The sequence below is a fragment of the Muntiacus reevesi genome, chromosome 3, assembly GCF_963930625.1.
Source record: "Muntiacus reevesi chromosome 3, mMunRee1.1, whole genome shotgun sequence".
NCBI lineage: Eukaryota > Metazoa > Chordata > Mammalia > Artiodactyla > Cervidae > Muntiacus > Muntiacus reevesi.
The window spans coordinates 86,822,572-86,848,820 of NC_089251.1; the positions used below are offsets into that span (position 1 = coordinate 86,822,572).

The 26,249-nt window shown below is 34.8% G+C and overlaps 1 protein-coding gene and 1 non-coding gene across 9 annotated transcripts in view; one reads left to right on the forward strand and one right to left on the reverse strand.

Annotated features, from left to right (window-relative positions):
- BIRC6 (baculoviral IAP repeat containing 6) overlaps positions 1-26,249 on the reverse strand; it is a 213,817-nt gene that overhangs the window by 52,072 nt on the left and 135,496 nt on the right. For all 8 annotated transcript variants that reach the window (XR_010662357.1, XM_065929466.1, XM_065929463.1 and 5 more), the window contains 8 exons: positions 25,832-25,963; positions 24,585-24,752; positions 20,817-20,990; positions 19,247-19,443; positions 12,902-13,202; positions 10,869-11,086; positions 7,178-7,342; positions 6,080-6,248 (listed from right to left, as the gene is read on the reverse strand). Coding sequence is in view for 7 of the 8 variants with exons in the window: in XM_065929466.1 (XP_065785538.1) it covers positions 6,080-6,248; positions 7,178-7,342; positions 10,869-11,086; positions 12,902-13,202; positions 19,247-19,443; positions 20,817-20,990; positions 24,585-24,752; positions 25,832-25,963 (1,524 nt within the window). In the remaining variant the exon portion in view is untranslated. The remainder of the gene's footprint in view (positions 1-6,079; positions 6,249-7,177; positions 7,343-10,868; positions 11,087-12,901; positions 13,203-19,246; positions 19,444-20,816; positions 20,991-24,584; positions 24,753-25,831; positions 25,964-26,249) is intronic.
- Positions 25,029-25,162, forward strand: LOC136165561 (U4 spliceosomal RNA). The gene has a single exon (XR_010662581.1). It is a non-coding gene; the product is annotated as a U4 spliceosomal RNA (small nuclear RNA).

Genomic DNA, 26,249 nt, shown 5'->3' on the forward strand with positions numbered 1-26,249 from the left:
CATAGCAACAAAATTAACTTATTCTCTCATAAAATTAATTTAAATAATGAATTTTGGCAGAAATAACCTAAGGTAAGATACAGTAACTTTTAATCCAGTGTGAGGAAAATCAGATGGTATAACAAAGTCTTCTGTACTGGGTTTTGCCCCATTACACCTAATTACAGAGCTACCAAACCAATAAAATGAAAATGATGAAATTTTAATACTAGCACATACCATCACTCAGCCAAGACAATCAGCCAAATTAGTAGATACTTCATAAACCTCCCAATTTAGAAAGGTCTGTGCTTCTTCTCATTTCAACCTTCCTCTAACATGTCAGGTCTACTCATTTTTCTTTTCTGTACTGATAAAAATCTATTTAAATCATTTTTAAAATCTGAAAATATATGAGTTTAGTAATAATGGCCATATTATGGCTAAACACTTAAACTTGGGCAACTGAATAAACTTCTCTTGATTTCATTTGCCCTTTCCTATTATGACACTATGAAACAAAAACTAGAAAGGCAAACATTTTGTAACACTTAATAACATTCCTGGAATGTTCTACCATATTCTACTATACTAGTGGCAAGTAATTTAATGTGCTGAGTAGTGCTGTTTTCTAAAAACAAGAACATCTCATTTTCCAAAATGGGAATGAGAAAGATGAGGGTGAGGGACTCTTAACATTTCACCTGCTATTCCTCATTTTCACATACTGTAAAGTATTTCTTACTTAACTTATATGCAGAATACATCATGAAAAATGCTGAACTGGATGAAGCCCAAGCTGGAATCAAGATTGCAGGGAAAAATAATCAATAACCTCAAATATGCAGATGGCACCATTCTTATGGCAGAAAGTGAAGAATAGAACTAAAGAGCCTCTTGATGAAAATGAAAGAGGAGAGCGAAAAAGTTGGCTTAAAATTCAACATTCAGAAAACTAAGATCATGGCATCTGGTCCCATCACTTCACGGCACACAGATAGGGAAACAATGGAAACAGTGACAGACTTTATTTTTGGGGGCTCCAAAATCACTGCAGATGGTGACTGCAGCCATGAAATTAAAAGACGTTTGCTCCTTGGAAGAAAACCTATGATCAACCTAGACAGCGTATTAAAAAGCAGAGACATTATTTTGCCAACAAAGGTCCATCTAGTCAAAGCTTTGGTTTTTCCAGTACTCATGTAAGGATGTGAGTTGGACTATGAAGAAAGCTGACCGCCCAAGAACTGATGCTTTTGAATCATGGTGTTGGAGAATACTCTTGAGAGTTCCTTAGACTGCAAGGAGAGCCAACCAGTCCATCCTAAAGGAAATCAGTCTTGAATATTCACTGGAAGGACTGATGGTGAAGCTGAAACTCTGATCCTTTGGCCGCCTGATGCGAGCAACTGACTTACCTGAAAAGACCCTGATGCTGGGAGAGATTGAAGGCGCGAGACAAGGGGATGACAGAGGATGAGAGTGTTGGATGGCATCACCGACTCAATGGACATGGGTGTGAATAAGCTCTGGGAGTTGATGATGGACAGGGAAGCCTGGCGTGCTGCAGTCCATGGTGTCGCAAAGAGTCAGATGGGACTGAGCGACTGCACTGAACTGAACTGAGCGCAAAGTATTTCTGGCAATGAAACGAGATCGCCATCTAGTGGCCAGTGGGGTAACTGAGGGCTTACTCAATAGCATGCATATATATAAACAGCTGCTGGAGGAAAAATGGTCCTTGTATCACTGTTTACAAGCAATTTTCAAAATAACATGGCTACAACAAAATGAAGTCAGAATATGGGGAGAGAGAAACTAAAATGAACACATACTTCATATGAGGATCTTCGTATCTAGTAAAAAAAAAAATCTCATAAAAAGAACTACTTTCTCTCTATAGAGGCTTTTATCATTTGTTTAAAAAATGATACTAGAGATAAAAGAGCCTAATACGAACATACAAATCACTTTTTGTTTCAGTTACCTACTTTAAAGCTGTGGCTTCAAATTTACTATTTTATAATTTTTAACAACTATTTTATAGATTCAGCTTTTGGAATTAAGTTCTTTGAAGGTAAAATCTGCACAAATTCTACTTAAAAAGTTACTAAATCTGTTACATATAGTTGACCAGCACAAGGTTGTTACTGAGCATTTGTTAGCCTCTCATTCACTTCTTGTGTTTTGTGAAACCTTTTGTTTCTTTCCGGGGGTGGGGGGAAGGCTCCTAAAAAGCAATTAAGAGGTCAAAACAACATCTCAAAGGCTAAGAGCGAACATAAAGTCCTATGTTTTGAGGAGAAAATAAAAAATCTTAGATCATTTGAAAAGTGGCATGTCGCCTGCCAGAGTGAACTGGTAAGGTTGATAAGAATACATAGAACATTCACAGAATAAAGCAGAAAGATTTTGGTTTTGGTGGAGGGTCCTGGAAAGAATCTCCAAGGGCTAACTATAGTTCAGTGTGGCTCCCGAAATAGCCTATTACATTAGGCTTGTGTTTTTGTATACTACATGCTAGCAACATAAGCGAGCCATTTCTTGAATACAATGCCTTACACAAAATTATTAGCACAGCTCTCACACTTAAAAAACAACTTGCTGGATACACTATAAAATGGTCTACAAAACGTCTTCAATATTACGAAAGACAAAGAAAAGTTGGTAAAGTTTCCAGATTAACGGAGAACAAAGATATGACAATTAAACGAAATAAAAGGTTCTATATTGGATGCTCTTCCTTACCCCAAATTCCCAAAGGATCAAAAATAATATCCTACAGACCAATGACAAAATTGGAAAATGGACTTTAGACTAATTTTATAAAATAAAAATTTTACTAACTTCCAAGAAGTTATTTGTTCAGATTTTAAAATGTCACATTAAAAATTAGTATTTTAATCAAAATCAGTAATTTACATAAGCAGTAAAGCTATATTTTCCTGAAATAAACAATTTGCATTTAGAATATTATAAATGGGCATACTTAAATAATATACCTTGCTTGTCAAAACTACAGATCAGACTGTTCAAACTACCGAAAAACTGCACTCATATCACAGGCTAGCAAATAATGCTCAAAATCTCCAAGCCAGGCTTCAACAGTACAGGAACCGAGAACTTCCAGATGTTCAAGCTGGATTTAGAAAAGGCAGAGGAACCAGAGATCAAATTGCCAACATCCGCTGGATCATCAAAAAAGCAAGAGAGTTCGAGAAAAACATCTACTTCTGCTTTATTCACTACGCCAAAGACTTTGATTGTGTGGATCACAACAAACTGTGAAAAATTTTTATAGAGATGAGAATACTAGACCATTTGACCTGCCTCCTGAGAAATCTGTATGCAGCTCAAGAAGCAACAGTTAGAAATGGATATGGAACAATAGACTGGTTCCAAATTGGGAAAGGAGTACGTCAAGGCTGCATACTGTCACCCTGCTTACTGAACTTATATGCAGAGTACATCATGAGAAATGCCAGGCTGGATGAAGCACAAGCTGGAATCAAGATTGCAGGATGAAATATCAATAACCTCAGATATGCAGATGACACCACCCTTATGGCAGAAAGCGAAGAAGAACTAAAGAGCCTTTTGATGAAAGTGAAAGAGCAGAGTGAAAAAGTTGGCTTAAAACTCAACAGTCAGAAAACTAAGATCATGGCATCCAGTCCAATCACTTCATGGCAAATAGATGGGGAAACAGTGACAGACTATTTTGGAGGGTTCCAAAATCACTGCAGATGGTGACTGCAGCCATGAAAATAAAAGATGCTTGGTTCCATGGAAGAAAACCTATGATCAACCTAGAGAGCATATTAAAAAGCAGAGATATTTCTTTGCCAACAATGGTCCATCTAGTCAAAGCTATTGTTTTACCAGTAGTCATGTATGGATGTGAGAGTTGGACTATAAAGAAAGCTGAGAGTCAAAGAATTGATGCTTTTGAACTATGGAGTTGGAGAGCCCCTTGGACTGCAAGGAGAACTAACCAGTCTATCCTAAAGGAAATCAGTCCTGAATGTTCATTTGAAGGATTGATGCTGAAGTTGAAACTCCAATCCTTTGGCCACCTGATGCAAAGAACTGACTCACTGGAAAAGACCTCGATGCTGGGAAAGGCTGAAGGTGGGAGGAGAAAGGGACGACAGAGGATGAGATAGTTGGATGGCCATCACTGACTCGATGGACATGAGTTTGAGTAAACTCTGGGAGTTGGTGATGGACAGGGAAGCCTGGTGTGCTGCAGTCCATGGGGTTGCAAAGAGTCGGACGGGACTGAGTGATGGAACTGAATTGATGGATCAGAATATATCCCAAACTCCAAAAAATTTTCTTTGATTACTAAAAACATAATTTAAGAGGTGTTCTGACAATTATCTGATGACATACTTAACTTAGTTCATTATTTTATATTTATTTATCTTAGAATCTAATTTCAAAATTATTTTTGCAACCACATTCAAGTATATCTATCAGTTAAAATTATACCACTGGACACAGTACCAGATTCAAGCATATATCTAAACTTTGGACAAAGAAATTTCTTTACTCTGGAATAATAATCACAAAGGAAAGGCAAATACTAAATTTCTAAATAGTTCCAAGACAAGAGTATTAAATTTGCTATAATTCCATATATTTACCAGAATCACAGCTTATTTATTAAAATACACACTTACCAGAAAGTGAACCTACTTGAATATATTATTTTAAACAATAAGAGTAATACCAGATTTCCCTTTTGACTCTAAACCATAAAGATAAAAGCCCAGTGTTACACAAAGACTGAATTTCAGAACAAGTTCTGAATGACTTGATATTGAACTTGAATTTCAGAACAAGACAAAATTAAAAACTTTTGAGAGGTCATACAGTTTGAAAGTGAAAGTATTAATATTTTAACAATGTTGAAGCAGATAAAGAGAAACCTTATCTTACTCTGTTCAGTTTTCCTAAATGATTTACTATTAAATTTTGGCACCGATTTAAAGTACTTAAGTGTTTATAGCTCCAAATGTTTTACTTTATCAAAAAATATACTGTACATTTGATATCTATTTTTTCAAAAGAGACAAATAAATGTATCAAACATCTCAATCTTAAAAAACCAATTTAATACAACACCAATATTTTTATAAGAAGCTTGAGGTAGGCTGGGAAATGGTGTGTGTTTTTTGTTTGTTTTTTAATTTTTGCTGCACCAGGAGGTTTGTGGGATCTTAGTTCCCCTCCCAGGGATTGAACCCACACTCCTTGCATTGGGATGTGCAGGGTTTAACCACTGGACTGCCAGGGAAGTCCCAAAAAAATTGTGTTTGGAAGCACAATAATTTTTTGAAGGTGAAGAATAGCAGCAGTAATCCCTTCTCAAATACATTTTCCATCCATCTAATTGCATTTAAACTGCTACCAACCATCAAAACAGACTACTTCAAGATTCATTCCCATTGCTTTCCTTACCTATTCTTCTTTAATAATCTAACTGAATGTGTCTATTTTCATGAGTAAGAATATGAATAAAAGCAAATACAAGAAGAAGAGCAGATAGTTTAAAAAAGTGAGTAAACAAACATCTAGGTTAAAATGAGGAGATGCCAACTGCTTATTTTTCTTGGCAATACCTGTATGTCACTGAGACTCTAAATAAAACATAAACTTTTTATTCTACTTAAGAAAAGGATACATTTCTTGGAAGATAATTCCACAACCAAGGAAATAAAAAAGCAATTTCAGTTGATAATCAGTTGAATACTGGCAAAATATCTACCTAAAGTACTTTCATAGTTGAATTTGTAAAAACTAATATTCATTGTCAAGTATCTACAGACTTGTATAGTTTATCTGCCTTTCTTCAAAAAACTACTCTGCAATTCTAATGTCTAAGAAAAATGTTAAAAACACACAGAAATTCAATTAACCAGGTTTGGATCACAGTATTGTCACAAAGCTGCTAGACTTTACCCTATCATTTTCAGTTATAGGTTATTAAAAGAAAAAAATGATATTTTATCATTATAACTTTAATGATAAAATAAGCAAACAAGAGTACTCATCCACTAAGATACTGTAAAGCACTAGGTACAATGTGACTTACCTGAGTCATTTCGTAGATAAGATGACATGGCAGGGATGAGGCAGGACTGACTGAGCAGCTCTAGAAGCACAGAGGGGAGGGCATTACTGTTCTGCCCTCTACTCTCGTGAGATGACTGAGCTTCTCCATTTACAGCACCACTTGCAGGATTTATGTAACTTGCAAGAACCTAAAAATAAAAATCCATGGATTTAAAACTGAGTCTTAGCTTCACAAATTTAAAATCCCATATTTTATGTTAGATGTTCAGTCTGAATATGAAGAGTATATATTTTCAACTCAATCAATGCTTCATATTACAGGTTTTAAAAATGAGAGTTTTTTCGTTTACATTTTCAAAAGAGGATATGTTTCTCATGATGATGTGCAGTGCTATGACCAGACATATAGAAGCAATCCACCTAAGAACATGAACTTAAAAGCTTAGTTGCAACTTTGAGATTATTTATTTTACTGAGTAGGTTTAATTTATAGTTAAGGGTGATGAAATCTTAGAAGTCTATATGAGAATAAGCTTATCCTAGAACTGCAAAAATAGTGCTCAAAGACTTAACTAATGCTCGGAAAAATAAAAAACAAAACCCTAATTTTAGTCAATTAGGTGGTGCAGGAACAAAAGCTAATCTTTAAGAGCCTACTCTTCTCATTCTGCATTAAAAACTTTATAAACTAGTTCACCTTGCCCAATTCTAGAAAATGCAATACAATGTGAGAAACAAATATGTAAATAGATTTTTTTTTAAAAAAGAGAGAGTCCAGATATAGTGGTTTAGATGAGAAGTTGACAAGAAGAATGTCAATATGGTACATTCCTGTTATTGGACAACTTCACCTTTGTCACTTTCCTCTCAGTGAAGAGGCTAAGAGGGAAGAATTCAGAGTTGCAAGCACTGAAGAGCAATCTTTATCTAGTATCTTAAATGTACTGAGGGCAGGGAGAAAGTTTTTTCATTTAAAAATGAACTTTATAAAAAGTAGCTGAGGATAAGGCCAATAAAACTTAAAAATCAAAAAAATAAAATAAAACTTAAAAATCAACACAGACACACAAAAAAAGACAAACTATTATCACTGACAATATCAATTGTACAAATATACCTGCAGGAGACAGGTAACATGTTCCTCTTCCAGCCTCTGTTTGGTTAAGGCTTGCTCCACATCCCATCCAGAAGCTGTAGAGCCTGTTCCAAAGCCAGTCCCTTTGGCCCAATAGAGCTGCTGTTCCTCTGTTGATGTAGGGTTATGAGAGCTTGATACCTGTGGCTTGTAACAAAAAGAAAAGAATTATTACTATTTCCTTTTATCTATCCTCAAATTACCAGTAGAAATTTAAATAGTTTAGCTACTATAGAAAATAGTTTGGCAATGCCTTAAAAAACTAAGCAAAGAATTACAACAAGACCCAGCAATTCCACTCCTAGGTATATATCCAAAGGGGGAAAAAACAAACAAACTGATACTCAAACATATTCCACTAATGTTCATAGCCAGACCATTGACAACAGTCAAAAAGTCAGCCCAAAAGCCCATCAATGGTTATATGGATAAATAAACAAACTGTGGCATATAGATACAATGGACTATTACTCAGCCATAACAAATAACTAAGCACTGATTCATGCTACCTGGATGAGTCTCAAAAACAATATGCTAATTCAAAGCAGACAAGACAATGTTACAAAGGTAACATATTGTATGATTTCATTTTTATGAAATATCCAGAGTACATAGAGTGGAATGCAAAGTGGTAGTTATCAAGGTTAAGGGAAGGGAAAAATGGGGAGCAAACGCTTCTATTTAAGAATAAATACAAGAAATCTTTATCAGTATTTAAAATAATCTATCAGGAATAGATTGAGTAAAGCATCTAATGGCCTAAAGAGTCAATGACTCAAAATTAAACAGAGAAAGCAGAGAGAGGAGTGGAGAGATATGAGCCAGATCTTCTCGGACGACTCTGTAATGGTATCATGTGTTTTCAATCACAGCAAGAAAGTATGCTTTTATTTCTAGAAGGAGTACTTTCCAATTTCTTTTTTGTTCAGAATATGATGTGCAGAAAAATTTCTTTTGGAGATAGAGGACATATTAAAAAAGTGAATGTTGTAGAGAAAGAAAAAAAAAAGACTGAGAACCACTGGTTTATTAATATAACCTCAGACTCAGTAAAGGTCAATTCTTATTATGATTACTGTTGACTATAAAATTAATTCTGCAATAAGAATCCTCCTTTAAAGAATTTAAATTAAAATATTTGCATTTAAGAATTAATTTCAAGGGTACTCTGCATGTATTTTAATAGGAACACTTCAAGAAAGAATATTATGTACAAACAATACTTTCATAAATTGATCTGGAGAGTTGGATGAATCTATGACTAAATAATTCCATCTTTCACATTTTATAAAATAAACTGTTAAACAAATCATGAAAATTTGATTACAATTTGATTTACCACTAGAATAATTAGGGTTATTGATAAAAACAGCTATTCATTTTTTATAAAAACATTTCTAAATGTAAAGTATAACATATTTACAGAAAGAACACAAAACAAGTATGTAAAACTTAATGAACTGAAAACAACTTAACCATGCAGGTCAAGAATTAAACCACTGCATGCAAGAAATTGCCCTTGCTCCCTCACACTCTCATTCCTCTACAAAACTAATTATAATCCTGATTTTTATACTCATGACTTCCTTTCTTTTCTTTATAACTTTACCACCTAAACATGAAACTCTACTCGCGATAACTTATTTTTATTTTTAACATTATGTAAGTGGAATCATGATGTATATATTCCTTTATATCTAGCTTGTTAGCTGTGATTATAAAACTCACCAGTTCCATTATATGTAGTTGTCTATAGCTGTTTACTTTCATTACCTTCTAGCATTCTATTACATAATAGACTACAGCTTATTTGCCCACTCTACTGTTTTTCACATTACTTATGATGGGACAATTTTGAAATCTTACACATTGTGACTGATGTGTACTCAATGTATTAAAGGTTTTCACTTGTACTTCTCTGGGAACTAAAGCAATAGATGACCCTTTCACATTTATTAAATATTTAGATAGCATCTTCTGATGAAGTACCCACTCAAGCTTTTCATCTGGTATTTTTCTATCTCATTGTCGGCTTTTTCCTTTGGGAAATTTTTTTAATAATTACATTTAATTATTTTTAATTGAAGGATAACTGCTTTACAATATTGTGTTGGTTTCTGCCAAACATCAACACAAATCAGCCATAGGTGTACATATGTCCCCTCCCTCTTAAACCTCTCTCCCATCTCCCTTCCCATCCCACTCTTCTAGGTTGTTACAGAAACTTGGTTTGAGTTCCTTTGGGAAATTTTGGAAGCTCTTTAAATATTCTGGATATAAGTCCTTTATCAGATACATACAAATATAGCCTCCCATTCTGTGACTTGCGCTTTTACTCTCTTAAACAGTGGAGTTGATCGATCATAAAGGTATCTCTTACTTTTTTTGGTAAAATGGTATTGTTATATGTTATACACACTATATACATTTAGATTCAAAATCCAGTTAGAATTAATGTTTGCATTTAGAGCACAATAGGGTCTAAAGATTCATTTTTGTTCCATATGAATATCTAACTGATCCTATCACCATTTTGTTCCATAGTCACCTTTGTCATAGTATCAGAAAACTCTATATATGTAGATGTCTCTATTGTCTGCGGGGCTTCAATCTAACCTTCTGTAAATACCATAGCTTAAAATAAGTTTCAAAATATGAGACTACTAGATATACTGTTCTTATATGAGAATGTTCTGGATATCCTTGACCCCTTGAGCTTCTGAATGAATTTTACAATCAGCTTGTCAATTTCCACCTTAATAAACCTGGAGTTCCATCAAACTTAAGAATCAATTTGGTGGGACTTCCCTGGTCCAGTGGTTAAGACTCCACACTCCCAATGCAGGAGCGATGGGTCCTATCTCTAGTCAGGGAACTAAGATCCCACATGCTTCAAGCTGAGCAAAAAAAAAGAAAAAGAATCAATTTGGGAAGAAATACTAATGAAATGGTGTATTTTCTACTTCATGAGAGGTAAACATGGACAGAGACCTCAGTTTATTAAAGTCTAATTAATAAATGTTTACAAAGTTTTATATATTTTATGATGAGAGGTCTTACATATATTTTTCATGTTTATTTCTCAATATTTCCTATTTTTGATGCTATTCTAAAGGACATCTTTAAAAAGCTCATTTTATGTTTGTTGCTGGTATACAGAAATGACTTATTTTTATATACTGAAACTGGAAATTATATCCTCATTAAACTCACCTAGGCCATTATTCATTTGTAAAATTTCTATAATACAATCAAATCATCTCAAAGCAATCAGGGTTATTTCTTTCTTTCTTATTTTTCTTCTCTTACTATACTGACTAGAACCTTACTGTATTGACTAGAACCTTCAAAAAGGAAAAGGGATCACAGTATAAATTCAGTGTAACCTGGTAAATGAAAAAGCTTATTAGGCTATAACATCTTTTTTGTTGAAGTAGATGGATTAACTTAAGGCTTTCTGAAAGAACCTAAGAAAGAAGAGAACAATTCATTTTATCCTCTTTTAAATAACCTTTTTGTTTGTTTGTTTTAGGGGCAAAAAAAAAATCAAAACAAAACAAACTGTGCCCCTCTACCCCAGCCTCTGAAGTACTAACTACTTCAGAAAAAACTATGCCTGTACTCCATGAATCTAGCAATTTTTCCTGATCTAAAGAATTAAAACTGAACCTACCTCTGTTTGATTGAGGCTAGAGTTTGGAACTCGTGGGGCATGGTGGCTCAGAGCAGAGAGACAGACAAGAATGAGGTGGAGTGCCCCAATTTCCAAAGCCATCCTCCGAAGAAGCACACCATCATCGGTTGTCAAAGGCGTAGTGCTAAACAAGCTCCGAAGGACATGGAAAGGCAAGGTTGGGAGCACATTGGCTGATGGAGATTGCAAGATATGACCTAGATTAAAAGAAGAGAACACAAAATTTAAAAATATTTAAAAACACAATAAGAAACAACACAGAAGCTCACAAATTTATAATGACAATATAAAATTTTATCATTATATTTATTAAAAAGAGACAAAATGATACCATAAATGAAATTAAATACTTAATATTTAATAATAAAGTGTCTAAAAAGACATCAAATATATAAACTCCGAAAGAAAGTTGAAATATATGATACTTGTTATAGACTATGTCAAAATTATTATAATCTAAAAATTTAAACTAAAAACTAACAACTAAAACAGCAACATAAAAACTTCCTTACAAGAGTATGAAAGTCTTGCCCTGGAAGTAGTTTCAACCATGAATGCAAAAGTTAAACAATTTTGTTTTGTTTGCAATAAAGTTTTCTACTATGTTCTAGCTACAGAGTATTAAATGTAAAACAAAACAAACAAAAAAACACTTCTACATGAATGGCAAATGAGGCAACCACGGCAAAAAGATATATCAAAATTATGTTTTTTAATAGACATTACTCTTTATTCACTAGACACAGTTTGAAATGCCCTAAAGACAATTTTTTTCCTTTTCAGTTTAGGATTATACCTACTGTCTCATAGTAAGAGTCCTAAATTACCATGATTCTTACACTCTAGCTACTTAAAAAAATCAGCTCAAGCCTTTAGAAATTTCTGATTAAAATAAGTATACATAATTTATATCTGAATAAACAACCAGGATGTATTTAGTTATATGGACACTGTAATTTAATAACAGTTATGAACATATTTAAAATTATGCCAACATTTATTAAGAATTCCATCAATATGAAAACACACAAAAAACTACAAACACAATACTCAGTAGCTTCCAAGTTAAAGGATTCATGAATAAATTCATAGTTTTATTGTATTATATGTACTTTGTTATACAGGGTTTAAGACTGCATACTTTCTAAGCAGCATGTGAAAGACATCACCTCTAATCAAAACCACATGATTTTAAAATAACATGAAAAAAAATTCTGATTCTCAAATGCAATGGTCATTCCCTGAAGAACTAGAGGTAAACCAAATGAAAATATACTTGCCAGGCTACTACCCTATAATTTTTCTTTGTTTTCTTCTATTAACAAAACTGTCAGCCCAATGGAAATAACCATCATAGCTTTCTGTTATTATTCTCTACTATCATTATATTATAAAATACATTATATTTTCTTCATTCTGTTCTCCTTCATCTAAATATTGTTACCAGATTCACAGAAAAATTCTTCAAAAAGATTCTCATCACATCACTATATCACTTATCATATTTTAATAAATCTTAATCATTATTCAGAATAAAATCTGAAGGCCTTAAGAAGCTTTTCCATGATCTGTTATCAATAACATCTTTTTAAATGAGTTCTCTGTGCTGCTTTATGCAAATTTCACCTTCCCTCTCATATAACATGAGCATAAACACTGCTCAAAGCAGTCCTTCTTTCTGAAATAGCCATTCTCAACCTACAACTGATGATTTCCTTCAAGGGCCCACTAAAAACTATAATGCTGTTTTATTCATAAGAAAATAATCTCATACTTGTAAGTCTCCATAATACTGTACTTCTCTCAAGGCTTTTATAACTTGTTAAGTCTATATGTGTATAGACATTCCTCATTGCTATTACTGTTGCACATTAGCTACTTGATGGCCGAATCTAAATATCTCTTTCATCTTTAAATGCTTCCAAAGATGACCAGCAGTTTTGTAAGCACATTTGAATTAATTTCACACAACCCACCTACATTAAATTTCATTAGTAACACTCAACACTTACTTCCTTCTCCATCATCTGTCACTCCCAAAACCAAGCGAAGAAGGCACTGGGCGTGTTTTCTCTCTTTTAGTAGCACTTCAGCATAACCAGGAAGCCGAAGAAATAACCCAAAAGCAGCCAAAGAATGGGCAGGTATGGGAGACATGGTCTGTACTGCTGACTTGATAGGTGGGGGTTCAGCCGCAATGGTTTCTGGTGCTTCGTAAACTAATTCCCCTGATTGTTCAATAGTCACCCATTCAAACTGATCACTATCTTTTGGTTTTTCCTGAGTGGTAGACGTTACAACCGGCGTACTCACCTAAAGTAAAAACAATTTTGTTTGGCTATTTGTATGTTTCAACATCAGGTTGAAAGTAAAGACTTGAATTCAAATGATCTCTTTAAAATGTAAGAATATAAAAATCAATAAAGAATGTATAGCTGAATCACTTTGGTGTACACCTGAAACTATAAAACATTGTTAATCAACTAAACTCAAATTTGAAATAAAAATGTTTTAAATCAATAAAAGGACAAGTTTTTTAAAATGAGTTACATGATACCATAAGTATGGTGGTATGTGCCAAGTACTTCTACTCTAAAAGTTACTATTTTCTCCTTTGTAATTAGTTAAGTATCTGTAGACAGAGTCTTTGAAGACTATGTAAATACCTTGTTTCCCACTCAACTTTGATCATTAGAGTTAGCATGTTTATAATGTTTGCAAGAAATAATAATTATTATGGTAGCTGCCAAATGGTGTTTTCTCATTCTTTCATTAATTCTACATTTATTGGTTGGCAGTGAACTGTACAGAAAAACATTTCCTTCTTCTTCATCTATTTATTCATTCATTTATTAATTTAATTATTAATTAATTCTAAAGTTACTCTGCGATTCATGGGGTAGCAAAGAGTCGGACATGACTGAGCCACTGAACTGAACTGAACTGAAAATTACTCTGCAAGTAATAACCTGTTACTATCATTTTATCTCATGACCAAGTAGAATCAGGCTTGGAAGTGGAACCCCTTTAAAGGAGACTTGTGTATCTAGGCTCATCTTGTACATTCTCTGCCTGAATCCTAGAATTTTTCCAAGGGGCACTGATTTCTTTTAGTGGAAATGATACTTTACAAAGCAGATATGGGACACAGGTATGTACACACTGCCTAAGGCAGTCTGACTCCATGTTCTATAAGCAAACAAATCTACGAAAAACATGTATAGACACATATATATAAGCAACTGAGCATGCATGCATATATATGACTACATATATAGATAAGCTTTCTAGCCTGTACTCTTCCATGTGTCATGGTCGTGAAAAACAAAGATAACGTAACTGTTACAGGTTAAAGGAGACTAAGTTCAGTTCAGTTCAGTCGCTCAGTCATGTCCGACTCTGCAACCCCATGAATCGCAGCACGCCAGGCCACTCTGTCCATCACAAACTCCCGGAGTTTATCCAAACTCATGTCCATTGAGTCAGTGATGCCATCTAGCCATCTCATCCTCTGTCATCCCCTTCTCCTCCTGCCCTCAATCCCTCCCAGCATCAGGGTCTTTTCCAATGAGTCAACTCTTTGCATGAGGTGGCCAAAGTATTGGAGTTTCAGCTTCAGCATCAGTCTTTCCAATGAATACCCAGGACTGATCTCCTTTAAGGTGTAGTGGTTGGATCTTCTTGCAGTCCAACTAAGTTCAGTTTAGTTCAGTTCAGTCGCTCAGTTGTGTCCGACTCTTTGTGACCCCATGAATTGCAGCACGCCAGGCCTCCCTGTCCATCACCAACTCCCGGAGTTTACTCAAACTCATGTCCATTGAGTCGGTGAGCCATCCAGCCATCTCATCCTCTGTCGTCCCCTCCTCCTCCTGCCCCCAACCCCTCCAAGCATTAGGGTCTTTTCCAATGAGTCAACTCTTCGCATGAGGCGGCCAAAGTACTGGAGTTTCAGCTTCAGCATCAGTCCTTCCAATGAACACCCAGGACTGATCTCTTTTAGGATGGACTGGTTGGATCTCCTTGCAGTCCAAAGGACTCTCAAGAGTCTTCTCCAACAGTCCAACTAAAGAGATACCTAAATGCAATATATCATATGACCCTGAATTGAATCTATGACCACAAACTTCCTCAAACCATGCCAAAGAAAGTGATTTTTTTTCTTTTCCTTCTTCAGAACATTAGTGGGACGACTGGCAAAATGTGAGTAAGAGCTGTTCACCGACTTATTTTATCGTTAACCACAGGTAACATTTTCTTCTTTCTTTCCATGGCTGTCTGTTTTTTAATTATACATCACACATTATTGATGAGATGTTTAACTCTTAAGTTTATAATTAAGAGTTTAGTTTTATTTTAGAAAACAATCGCTTCTCAGCCTTTTGGCTAAGATCAAGTGTATTTTAGAAAACAGTCAAATTACTAGTGGGTCAGCTTTATATTAGAAAATGGTTTAGTTTTGTATTAGAAAACAGTTTTATTACTGGTGGGTCAATCTTAAACTTATGGAGGCTTTTATAAATTTATTAGAGTCTGCTGTAGTTTTACCATTATTTTTCAAGTGAGTGCCTGATTACCAGTATGTCATCTATACTTTTTAATGTGTGACTCATTTAAAATTTCAATAGAAAAGCTGAAGATTTTTACCTCTAACTTGGAAGGAACAGAATTACAAATTGTTTCTTTCATGCTGGACAGACACTGACATGTCTGGACAGTTCGTTCAGCCTTCCAGTTTTCTCTCAAGAACTCTAAGTATTCAGGAGCCAGCTACAGTTGTGCAAAACTTAATGTGCAGAATTCAGAGTACCCCATCTACTGGTCCCTTCTTCCTGAATCTCCCCCCTTTTAATCTCCAGCCAGAAGGGAAGAACCAAACTTCTCTAAAGCTTTTGCATGAGTTCTATCATCTGACCCCACAGAGACTGAGGAGTAGTCTCAGAAGATTAATCTCACCCAATGTGGTTTTATTCTTTTCATGTTTAAATCCTCTCCGACAGGTGCCTACTTTTGGTCACTCTCCAGAGCCTTTAAACAATTGCTTTTTCTTTTCTTTTAAAGATAGTTTGTCCAGACTTAATATATAAGGAGAGTTCATCATAAACCTACTATCCTATATTACCAATTTACCTTTTATGGAAAGAGTAGTAGTGGTTGAGGAAAATGTCCAAAATCCTCTTCATTGGGTATAAAACTCTAGGATGGCAGATTTTTTTTTTTCTTTTTACATTTCAAAGAAGTAATTCCCTGGCTCCCAAGGTGTCTGATGAAAGGTTAGTTGTTAGAATTATTGCTACTGTTTTGAAAGAAATGGGTTTACTGTTTTTTGGCTCGTTTTAAGCTTTTCTCTTGTTTTTAAGTAGTTTATCATAATGTTCTTAGGCATGAATATCCTATTTGGGGTTTAGAGAGCTTCTTGAATTTTGGATTGAGGTTTTTTAATCATACTTTTGGAAAATTTTCTTCCTTTCAGTATTGTTTCTGTCCTTGTTTCGATTCATTCTTTTTCTGTGACCATAAATACACATCAGAATTTTTTACTTCTAGCTACATGTCCATATAGCTGTTATGTTCTTTTCATTCCTTACACATTCTATGCTTCAGTCTGGATTATTTCTTTTGACATATCTTCTCTACTACTAATTTTATAATCTTTAAGTGTTTAATCTGTTGAAAAACCCATCTAACAGTTCTTAATACAAAATATTAGACATTTCCAACTCATTCTATAAGGCAGTATTACCCTGATGCCAAAACTAGCCAAAAACATCCTAAAAAGAGTACACACCAAAATCTGTATTCATTTCCTATATGCTTTGCTGAAACACATCACCACAAACTTACTGACTTAAAACAACACAAATTTATTATCCGAAATTTACAGGTCAGAAATCTAAGAGATATGAGCTGGAATCTCTAAGTATCAAGTGCTCTTTCTGGAGCCTCTTGGGGAGTGTTGGTTCCTTGTGTTTTCCAGCTACTAGAGACCATTCACATTCCTTGGCTTTCAGCTGCTTCATTTAAACCTCTGCTTTCATCATCACATCTCCCTATTTGACTATGCCAGTACTGTCAAACAACTTTCTTCATTCCTGGCTCAGGGTTAGATGACTGAGGGGATCCATGACTGATCTCTTCACACAGCCCTGTATGTGACTGACTATACTAGCATCTGGATTTTTCTGAGGTTCCAGCAAACACTGAAACCACATCCTTGCCTTTCTCTCCAGAGCATGCTTTTCTGATAGCAAATCTCTAATTTTAGCATCTTCCCTCAATTTATCTCTTTCCTTTCACATTTTACTATTAGTACCAAGAAGAAAACAGATAATTTCACACTTAGGTTGGAAATTCAGCTGAATATCCAAGTTCATCACTTACAAGTCCTGCCTTCCACATACAGGACACAAATACATTAAGATTTCTATCACTAAAAGACAGGGAATCTCCTTTTCTCCAGTTTCCAATAACATTTTCCTCATTTCCTACTAAACTATACCACTAGTACTTTTAACATCCATATTTCTACCAACAATCTGCTTAACCTCATTTAGGTATTCTCTATGATACATAGGTTCTCTCTATCATGATCTTCACTTTCTCCTGGGCTCTCACTGGACAAGGTTTTACCATCCATATTTCTACTAGTTGTCTGTTCAAGGCAATTTAGACCTCTTTATATCATGCTCCTCAAAATTCTTCCATACTCTTGACAAATATTCAATTCTAAAGTTGAATTCACTCTTCTAGGTGTTTATTATAGCAGCACTTGGTCTCCAATCACTATAATGAACCATACTGAATACAGAACTAGGAAAGTCATTTTAACTGAGCAACAATAACCTTGAGAATGTTGGAGTTTTTTCCATTTCAAACTTCTAGCTATATCATTACAATTTTTAGAAAGCAATAAAATTTTACTCATATTTTTCTGTGACAGTCACCTTATATCCTAGTTATATCATCTAAAAATAAAAATACCATAAGTTCTTTGAATAGAAGTTAAGTAATAAACATTTATCTTAATAGGTATTATTGTGGGTTGAACTGTATCCTCCCAAAGATATTCTCAAGTCTTAACCCCCAGCACCTGTGAATGTGAACTTATTTGAAAACAGGGTCTTTGCAGATGTAATCAATTAAGAGATGAGGTCATACTGGCTTAGGGTGGACCTCAAATCCAATGAACGGTGTTTTTATAAGGAGCGGGAGATACAGATACAGAAAAGGAAGACAATCATGTAAAAATGCAGGCAGAAACTGGAGTGATGTAGTTAGAGGGCAATGAATGCCCTTAACTGTCAGCAATAATCAGAAACTAGGAAGAGGTAAGGAAGGATTCTCCCCTAGAGCCTTCACCGTAAGATTGGCTCTGGTGACACCTTGATTCCAGACTTACAGTCTCCTGACCTGTAAGAAAATTAAATTTCTGTTTTAAGCCACCCAGTGTGTGGTACTTTGTTACAGCAGCCCTAGGAAACTAATACATACATAAACATATACACACACACAAAGTAGATAAAATTATAGAGAATAACTTCCCTACCTCAATCAACAAAAATAAAGAACTTCATATTTACAGCTCTCCATGTATCACACACTTCCTTCCTTTAATAAAAGGACATTTAAAGTACACAACTCAATGACAGTAACATTAACAGACAGGAGAAGAAGTTAATGTTTTAAAAACGACTTAAATAGAAATGGCACTTAAAAAGAAATAAAAGTGAAGCAAAAAGACATAGTGTATTTGGGTAGAAGAATATACTACTATTTCACTCCCCTATTTTCTAGTAGTATCTATAATTAATATCACATCTTAAGAAGTGTAGAAATAAAAATGCTACAGTGTGATGACCTTGGCAAATGTGCTCGGTTTACAACATTTCTTTATTAACAGACAACCAGTCCATCCTAAAGGAAATCAGTCCTGAATATTCACCGGAAGGACTGATGTTGAAGCTGAAACTCCAATACTTTGGCCACCTGATGCGAGGAGCTGGCTCATTTGAAAAGGCCCTGATGCTGGGACAGACTGAGGGCAGGAGGAGAAGGGGACAACAGAGGATGAGAAGGTTGGATGGCATCACCGACTCAATGGACATGAGCTTGGGTAGACTCCAGGAGTTGATGATGGACAGGGAGGCCTGGCGTGCTGCAGTCCACGGCATTGCAAAGAGTCAGACACAACTGAGCGACTGAACTGAATTCTTAGAAAGCTCCACATAGGCTGAACTTTGAAGGATTTATACAATACTCAAAGACTTTAAGGGAAAGGGTACTTCAAAGGTTAAGTTAACATAAACAAAAAAATGGTCTTTGCCATGGAATGATATAATTAATTGGGAATCTTATCTTACCTGTTGAATTACTTCTGGATATAACATGGGTAATCTTTCTGCAATAAGAGCCAGTCCACCCATTCCTGCAAAAACTTGTAATGGTGACTGAATGGGACAGGTTTCAAGTAAAGATTCATCCAATATCCCATCCATACATTCATCACTTGGAGTGAGAGCCTCATCATCGGGACAACTACCAAGTAAATCTCCATGATCTAGAAGATATAATCGCAAATAACAGCTAAAAGAGAGGATCTATTTTTATAATATTTTTTCATTTACAGAGCAGATGCTATTGTCATCTCTGTATTCAACAAAAGAGCATAACTATCCTGTTATTCACATTTAGTTATTTTAAGGCTAGATGCTACAAAAATATTTAAATAACTTCTGATACTGCTCCCTATAGCTGTTTCACTACATGGTCTAATCAGGATCAGCATCATATTGAGAGCTGTTGAAATGTAGACTCTCAGGTTGTACTCTGGACCTACTGAATAGGAATCTGCAATTTTATAATGTTCTGTAGGTGATTTGCAAGCACATTGAAGTCTGAAAAGTATTATTCTTTAGGGCAAACAAGTAAAACATCAGAGACTTCAGAAAATATTAATGTATGTGCATGTTATGCTCTAAAAGTATTCAATTAGGAAAAACTGAATACTGACAAAAAATTTTCATACTGAAAACTGAAAATTATACCATATTGGTTAAGTCTGAATCACTCACAGAGGAAAACCAAAAGCATATGTTCACATACAACTAGATCCTATGAACATTAAAAGAGACAAATTATCCTGCTGAAAATTTGGGCTAAGGAAATGTATTAAAATTTATTAAAGAGCACAAAGGGCAAACAACTAAATACTGAACTTTAATCAAGGGAAACACTGAAAATAAATAAGATACCATAGACACACTATGAAAATCATTGCTTAAATAGCATTTATAGTAGTGAAATACTAGAATCAGAATGCTTCAACAACTGTGAAACAGATAAATTGTTATAAACATATAAAAATAGGAAGTAAAAATGCACATTTATAAATATTTAATTGAATATATAAAAAGGTAAGAAACTGTATGATCCCACTTTTGTTTGAGAGAAAAAATGTTTATGAGCACAAAATATCACTCAATATAAATTATCAGTAAGTTGGAAATTCTAAATGAGGCCCACACTTTGATTATAAAATTATGAACAATTAACATGGCTCATTCAGAAATAACATTTTTTAAAAATTAGGAAGGCCCTGGCAGTCCAGTGGTTAGGACTACATGCTTTCACTGCTGAGGGCCCAAGTTCAATCCTTGGTCGGGGAACTAAGATTCAAAACTGAATGGTGTAGCCAAAGAGGGAAAAAAAATTAAAGCATATGGGCCCATAAAAATAAAATGATGCTACACAAAGAATTAACATTAATTTCCAACAGAAATAATGGCAATCTTCTATATTCACAAATAACTCAGTCATAAAGAAAAGAAATCTCAAGTTGATGTATTAAAATGTAAATTAAGTAATCAGCTACAGAAATCCCTGCCTGCTCAGATTACAGACTGTAACTTAAAAGAAGTATCGTACACATACCTTTTTCAGGGTGCAGTCTTTTAAAAGAATCTGTTTTTGACAGACTTGGGTCTGTGATAACTCTGGATCCCAATTTAACAGTCAGATCTATTGAACGGTAACCTTGAGGAAGCTTTCGGTCATATAGCAGAGTTAAAAGTTGAGCAAGCGTCATTTCAGCTGGCAACGGCTGGCCTAAAAATGACATAGCTGAGTTAAAACTGGAATCCAAAAGGGAGACATTTACTTGATTCAGTTTATTCAATCCCTTAAAGCTTTTACTAAATAACAGGTCAAGAGTTTGATTCTGACACCAATTTCAAAACAATATAAAAACAGGCAACAGAAAGTTTACAAAACTCAAATCTGTTTCTGACAAGTGTAAACAATAATGTCTATACAAAGTAGATGGACAGGGAGGCCTGGCATGCTGCAGTCCATGAGGTCACAAAGTCAGACACCACTGAGGGACTGAACTGAACTGATACAAAGTGTTAATTAGTTACTAACCAAATGCCACTAAGATCTGAGCAATGGTGAACAGGGACAAAAAAAAAAAAAATCCATAAATCTGGAGTTGGCAAATCTTTTCCAAAAAGGCTAGATAATAAATATTTTAAGCTACAGAGGTCATATGGTCTCTGCTGCAACTACTACCTCTACTGTAGCATGAAATAACAATGGACAATACATAAATGAATGGACATAGCTGTATTCCTATGTAAAGGTTTTTTTAAATTAATTATTTTAACTGAAGGATAATTTCTTTACAATACTGTGGGGGTTTTTGCCATACATCGACGTGAATCACCCATGGGTGCACATGTGTCCCCCCAACCTGAAGCGCCCCCCCCACCTCCCTCCCCACCCCACCCCTCTGGGTTGTCCCAGAGCACCAGCTTTGAGGGCCCTGCTTCATGCATCACACTTACACTGGTCATCTCTTTTACATATGTAACATACATGTTTCAATGCTATTCTTTCAAATCATCCCACCCTCCCCTTCTCCCACATAGTCTTAAAGTCTGTTTTTTATCCACATAGTCTTAAAGTCTGTTTTTTACATCTTTGTCTCTTTTGCTGCCTTGTATATAGAATGGGTACAGCTGTATTCCTACGAAAATGTTTTTATAAACAGAAACATCCAGTCTACCTGCCGTACTTTACTGACCTCTGCTACAAATCAACAAAGTCTAAAGCTAAAAAGTAAAATCAAAGTTAGTTGGCACTTTGATTATAATGACACAGCACACACATGCAGATAAAATGGCTATTACCTCAACAAAAGGAAAGTACACTGGTCAAAGAATATGATTCAGGAAGAGAGGAAGCTTAACTATCAGGACTACATCTAAGAATTCCACTGCTAGAACTAGTTCTTTCAAATTAACCTCACGTTATGTCCTATATAACTTGTTATGAATGAACTAAAACATTAATTTTACTCATCATTTTATACCACATTCATAACAAAATTTAAGAAGCTAGTGCAAAACTGCAACATTATAATGTTTAAAAAGGGTATTAAGAAATCTCCACACTGTTTTCCATAGTGGCTGTACTAGTTTGCATTCCCACCAACAGTGCAAGAGGGTTCCCTTTTCTCCACACCCTCTCCAGCATTTATTGCTTGTAGACTTTTGGATAGTAGCCATCCTGACTGGCGTGTAATGGTACCTCATTGTGGTTTTGATTTGCATTTCTCTGATGATGAGTGATGTTGAGCATCTTTTCATGTGTTTGTTAGCCATCTGTATGTCTTCTTTGGAGAAATGTCTGTTTAGTTCTTTGGCCCATTTTTTGATTGGGTCGTTTATTTTTCTGGAATTGAGCTTCAGGAGTTGCTTGTATATTTTTGAGATTAATCCTTTGTCTGTTTCCTCATTTGTTATTATTTTCTCCCAATCTGAGGGCTGTCTTTTCACCTTACTTATAGTTTCCTTTGTTGTGCAAAAGCTTTTAATTTTCATTAGGTCCCATTTGTTTATTTTTGCTTTTATTTCCAATATTCTGGGAGGTGGGTCATAGAAGATCTTGCTGTGATTTATGTCGGAGAGTGTTTTGCCTATGTTCTCCTCTAGGAGTTTTATAGTTTCTGGTCTTACATTTAGATCTTTAATCCATTTTGAGTTTATTTTTGTGTATGGTGTTAGAAAGTGTTCTAGTTTCATTCTTTTACAAGTGGTTGACCAGTTTTCCCAGCACCACTTGTTAAAGAGATTGTCTTTTTTCCATTGTATATCCTTGCCTCCTTTGTCAAAGATGAGGTGTCCATAGGTTCGTGGATTTATCTCTGGGCTTTCTATTCTATTCCATTGATCCATATTTCTGTCTTTGTGCCAGTACCATACTGTCTTGATGACTGTGGCTTTGTAGTAGAGTCTGAAGTCAGGCAGGTTGATTCCTCCAGTTCCATTCTTCTTTCTCAAGATTACTTTGGCTATTCGAGGTTTTTTGTATTTCCATACAAATTGTGAAATTATTTGTTCTAGTTCTGTGAAAAATACCGTTGGTAACTTGATAGGGATTGCATTGAATCTATAGATTGCTTTGGGTAGAATAGCCATTTTGATAATATTGATTCTTCCAATCCATGAGCACGGTATGTTTCTCCATCTGTTTGTGTCCTCTTTGATTTCTTTCATCAGTGTTTTATAGTTTTCTATGTATAGGTCTTTTGTTTCTTTAGGTAGATATACTCCTAAGTATTTTATTCTTTTTGTTGCAATGGTGAATGGTATTGTTTCCTTAATTCCTCTTTCTGTTTTTTCATTGTTAGTGTATAGGAATGCAAGGGATTTCTGTGTGTTAATTTTATATCCTGCAACTTTACTATATTCATTGATTAGCTCTAGTAATTTTCTGGAAGAGTCTTTAGGGTTTTCTATATAGAGGATCATGTCATCTGCCATATGACCCAGCAATACCACTTCTAGGCACACACACTGAGGAATCCAGATCTGAAAGAGACACGTGCACCCCAATGTTCATTGCAGCACTGTTTACAATAGCCAGGACATGGAAGCAACCCAGATGCCCATCAGCAGATGAATGGATAAGGAAGCTGTGGTACATATACACCATGGAATATTACTCAGCCGTTAAAAAGAATTCATTTGAATCAGTTCTAATGAGATGGATGAAACTGGAGCCCATTATACAGAGTGAAGTAAGCCAGAAAGATAAAGATCATTACAGTATACTAACACATATATACGGAATTTAGATAGATGGTGGCGATAACCCTATATGCAAAACAGAAAAAGAGACACAGAAGTACAGAACAGACTTTTGAACTCTGGGGGAGAACGTGAGGGTGGGATGTTTTGAAAGAACAGCATGTATATTATCTATGGTGAAACGGACCACCAGCCCAGGTGGGATACATGAGTCAGGTGCTCGGGCCTGGTGCACTGGGAGGACCCTGAGGAGTCGGGTGGGGAGGGAGGTGGGAGGGGGGATCGGGATGGGGAATACGTGTAACTATATGGCTGATTCATGTCAATGTATGACAAAACCCACTGAAATGTTGTAAAGTGATTGGCCTCCAACTAATAAAATAATATTTAAAAAAAAAAATAAATAAAAAAAAAATAAAAAGGGTATTAAATAGGTTACTTTCTTTTTATTCTTACTTCTCTTAGAGAGACCTGTATGGATAAAGTCTCACCAAATTATTTATCTCATCAACAGCAACTGATTAAATAATATTTTGATTATGACACATGTGATTTATTCATCTGTAAGATTACTAAAACTTCTGATATGCTTTATCACTGTGAACATTACCAGCTAAGAGTTTATGGAACAGATGAAACACAGGGACCGTGATTATTTTGCTGGCAGCGTCTGCTCCTGAGGAAGCACTTCCTATTTTATCAGGCATTGTCCTCCCCCTCCTGGATGGTGGGCGAGGTGGCGTAGATGACACAGCACGTTTAGACTGCGATTTCAGCCCTAAAACAAACAAAAAATTTATATAGCCAACACAGTAATGAAGTAAGAGTGTATTTCTTCAATATTACTAAAGCACCAGGAACACGAAAAGACAGAAAATATTTCTTTTCATGTAGTATCTAATCTCTTGATTCTATTTGTCATTTGATTCTATTTGTATTTGATTCTATTTGTCATTTATTATACTTCATGAATAACTGGACCTGATTTAGCAACTAAACCACCACAATGAATAACTGGATGCATGTGTAACTATTTTTCAAGAAAGTATACATTAGCTTTGCGCAGTGGCAGTATCGTAGCCAATGAGGTTTATCCGAGGCGCGATTATTGCTAATTGAAAAAAAAAAAAAAAAAAAAAAAAGAAAGTATACATTAATTCCTGTATTCTCTGAAATACATGTAGATGAGCATCCATTTACTGACAAGTAATTTTGTGCAAAAATATACAGAAAAGCTTGTGTTCTTAATTTCTCTCTGAGAAAGAACACATTAAACCAATATATAGGTCTTCTATATAAGAAGAAATGTAATCTAGGTTGAGCTCTATCTTCTGAACTAAGAATTTTGTTAAGAAAAACATCCTCCAAGATTATCCCTTATCTTGACCAATTTTTCCTCTTCCTATATCTAATATAGTAAAAACTCAGTTTTCAACTGATCTTCTTTCGAAGATTTTTATCTCCTAATTTTATGGAATGAGCACAATATCATAAGTGAAAACTAGTGAATAATTTTTCAATTTGTATTAAAATAAAAAAGTTACAGAAAAATTCCTTAAGACTTAGTGAACTTTTAAAGAGTATAAGTCTCTGTACATTGTCAAGTTGAGATGCAACATCTAAATTATTTACACATGTGCATTATCTGAAGAGATACGGTAAGCACAAAATAAGTTTAATAATTCCAATGCCAAAGAGTAACTGATTTCTGATATAATAATTGTGCATTTAATATTAAGACATCATTACACCAGCTTTTTACATTAATACTGTTTATTACATTAAGTTCCTATAAATATAAACTGTTACACTTAATAGAAACCAACAAAGTCAAGATTATATATGAAAAAATCATACCTGAAGCAACAACAACACTGTAATTATCCTGAAATCCATTTTCTGCCTTAACTTTTTCTTTTTCTTCATGGTTTTTCTTTTCCTTGTCATCTTTTTGTTCACTAATTAGTTTAGCAGTGATACTTGGTGTATCTATAAGAAATTTTTGTGTAAAATACATTGATTCTCAAAAATCATTAAGAAGGGAAATAATAAATATCTTAGGGGACTTTACACAAGATTATATTGTAGCTAACACAAAAGCAATGTAGATGGTTTGGAAAAAATGTTATGAAGCAAAGTGTGACACATTCAATTCTCATTGATTTTATCAATGAAAGGGATTCATCCTTCTCCATAGGCCAGGATACCTAAACTCCAATCTCTAGAAAATATTTTGAATTACAATAGTACTACCTCTACAGGCAGTTTTTAAAAC